Source organism: Amphimedon queenslandica, unplaced genomic scaffold, assembly GCF_000090795.2.
Source record: "Amphimedon queenslandica unplaced genomic scaffold, v1.1 AMPQUscaffold_8300_Cont19755, whole genome shotgun sequence".
Classification (NCBI taxonomy): domain Eukaryota; kingdom Metazoa; phylum Porifera; class Demospongiae; order Haplosclerida; family Niphatidae; genus Amphimedon; species Amphimedon queenslandica.
Genome location: NW_003551422.1, coordinates 1 through 2,464, shown reverse-complemented (window position 1 = coordinate 2,464; position 2,464 = coordinate 1). Strand labels below are relative to the sequence as shown.

At 34.3% G+C, this 2,464-nt stretch overlaps 1 protein-coding gene across 1 annotated transcript; it reads right to left on the bottom strand.

Annotated features, from left to right (window-relative positions):
• Nucleotides 1–112: 112 nt before the first annotated feature.
• On the bottom strand, nt 113–2,408 carry LOC109591389 (uncharacterized). The gene is made up of 7 exons (XM_020007126.1): nt 1,734–2,408; nt 1,459–1,691; nt 1,361–1,403; nt 816–970; nt 559–769; nt 247–503; nt 113–199 (listed from the first exon to the last, which is right to left on the bottom strand). The coding sequence occupies exons 1-7, from the start codon at nt 2,406–2,408 to the stop codon at nt 169–171; spliced, it is 1,605 nt and encodes a 534-aa protein (XP_019862685.1). The 3' UTR covers nt 113–168.
• Between the last annotated feature and the right edge of the window lie 56 nt (nt 2,409–2,464).

Here is a 2,464-nt window from a genome sequence, read left to right as displayed (position 1 = left end):
GTAACCACAAATGTTGCCAGCAACATGTTGCCTGGTGTATATGGGGGGCTTAATAGAAAATGTTTCAAGTTTCTACAAGAATAGTACTATAAAATAAAATTATAAAGTAACAGCATTTTATCGAAAAAGAGCAAAGTTTAAACTTCTGCATAAAAACCAGATATCTCTTTATAGTAATAAGCAACCACTGTCTGATAGACTAAAATTTAAGTAAAACACAGTAATTTAACAAAAATGTAATCTTACTTTTTTGCAGCTTCATTAAATCCCAATAATGATAAACTCTCCTTTAGATTGTCACGGTTAACATTAGGATTTCTTCTCAGCATTGCACGTAGAACATGAAATCCTTTTGTTTGTGCATCACTGTTTTCATATTCTTCTAATTCTGAGTGAAGGTATCTTGAATCATCATCATAAACTTCAGCAAATTTTTTGACATGCTCAGGCTTGAGATATCTAGCCAATCGCAACAGGTCATTATCTGATATGTCACTTCTAATCTGTTAATTGATGTAATTGTATTAAAGACAATGCATAAAATGAATCACATCTTACATGCTCTTGAGGTTGATTTCTTTGTTGAGTTTGAATTTCTTGTTGTCTTTGTTGTTGTCTTTGCTGTTGTTGTCTTTCCTGTTGTCTTTGCTGAGGTTCAACTCTTTGTTGTCTGTGCTCTTGATGCTGATCTCCTGAATGTGTTTCATGTTCACTTTGATTAACAATAACTTGATCATCAGGTTCTTTACTTTTTTCATACTCCTTTATTCTATTGAAGTACATTAAATAATGGCAAAAGAACAAGCACAACTTACACTTCTGAGACCATTTTAGCAAACTTTTTGCTTTGATCAGCTTTTGTAGCTTCTGTAACTTGAAACTCAATTGGTTCAGTTCCTGCAATACCAGGAGAAGACTCAGTGCCTGAAGGCAGGTCAAATGTTTGTTGACGAGAACTTGTGCTGCTAACCTGTATAATATATAAATACATAAAAATCAAGTTACAGCTTAGTTTCTTTATATTATGTAGGTTTTAAGCATTGAACTGTTAAGGCCAATAGTCAATTCATACTGCTATATGCAACATCATTTGTAAACATAAGAGTTTGAAATTTTTAAAACTCATTTGTTTATGCATATTTTTATAGGGGACTTTTGGTATGAATCAGTCTTCATGGTAACACAAATAAAAATTTAATAAAAACAATAATCTACTTCCTAGATTTTAAGAAGCAAACAACGTACATGTATTGGGCAAGGCCCTTACTACAGTATAGGCAAGTAGTTCAATTCATTTGCTTGTACATGTAAGTCAGTACTGAGCCTAAGCTTAATGTCCTGTGTGTACATGTAGACTTACACTGGGAGGTCTAGACAATTGTACGTAATTGGAGTTTTGGACTCTACATACATGTAGACAAAGAAGAAAATAAATAATGCAAAAATTTATACACTTACTGATCAGCAAGTTTATCAAGGTTAACATCCTTAAGAGTTTTAACCAAGTCTTCCCTACGTCCTCCTCCCCTATTCCACTCAAAAAGCAAATGAAGCATTGGATTATCGTGATGATCTTGTCGAAGTGCATTCAACCTCAGAAACATATTCAAGCCTGCAGCCACAGAATCAGCTTTGTCGCTAACTCTTTGTGATATGATAAGCATTTCTTGTTCGCTAATAGACACTGGCACCTGTCAAGAATAAAATAACAATTTTTTTGATTTTTAACTCACATTTTGAGCTGTCTTGTCTCCTTCAGGAAACCAATATGATTCTTCAAGAGTTGGTCGACGTCGCATTTTACTTTTTTGACACTGAAGAAGTGAATCAGCTGTTTGACCCGAAGCAGCACTGATAATGTAATGAGGCTCCCATTTATCACATGCTGTACATTCAAAGCGAAACTTTCTTTTTATTTCAATTGTTTTTGAAGAATTACATTGATTAGCTAAAGTGTCATCAACTTCACGGCAACATCTTTCTACTAATTTTTTAAACTCTTGACAAGTATCACTGAAAGATATGCTAGTATAGCACTCAACGCTAACTTGAATCGTATCACTAAGATCAGTGATAGTAATCTTGATATTTGGGTCTCCGAACATGATACGGTTTCGAAACACACCATATTTTTCTTCGAAGCAAATTTCGTATGATGAAGCATTAGCTGAGGCATTGGCAAATGATGCAATAAAACGAGTGAAGAAGCCAGGAGGAACAAAATTGGTGCTAAAAGTGATGTGAAGGTTAGTTGCTCGGGCAACTGGCTGATCATCAGGAATTGATAGTGGAGATGAAATATCATATAACTTTAGCACAGCAGGTAGGAAATATTGCTTAATATTATCAATGTAGTATTGATCCGTTTTAACTTCAGCAGCAAGATGAAAATGAATCAACAGTTCCATCAAGTCATCAGCCTCAATTTCTTTGCAATCTTTCCAAACCTCTTGATACAAAGGTG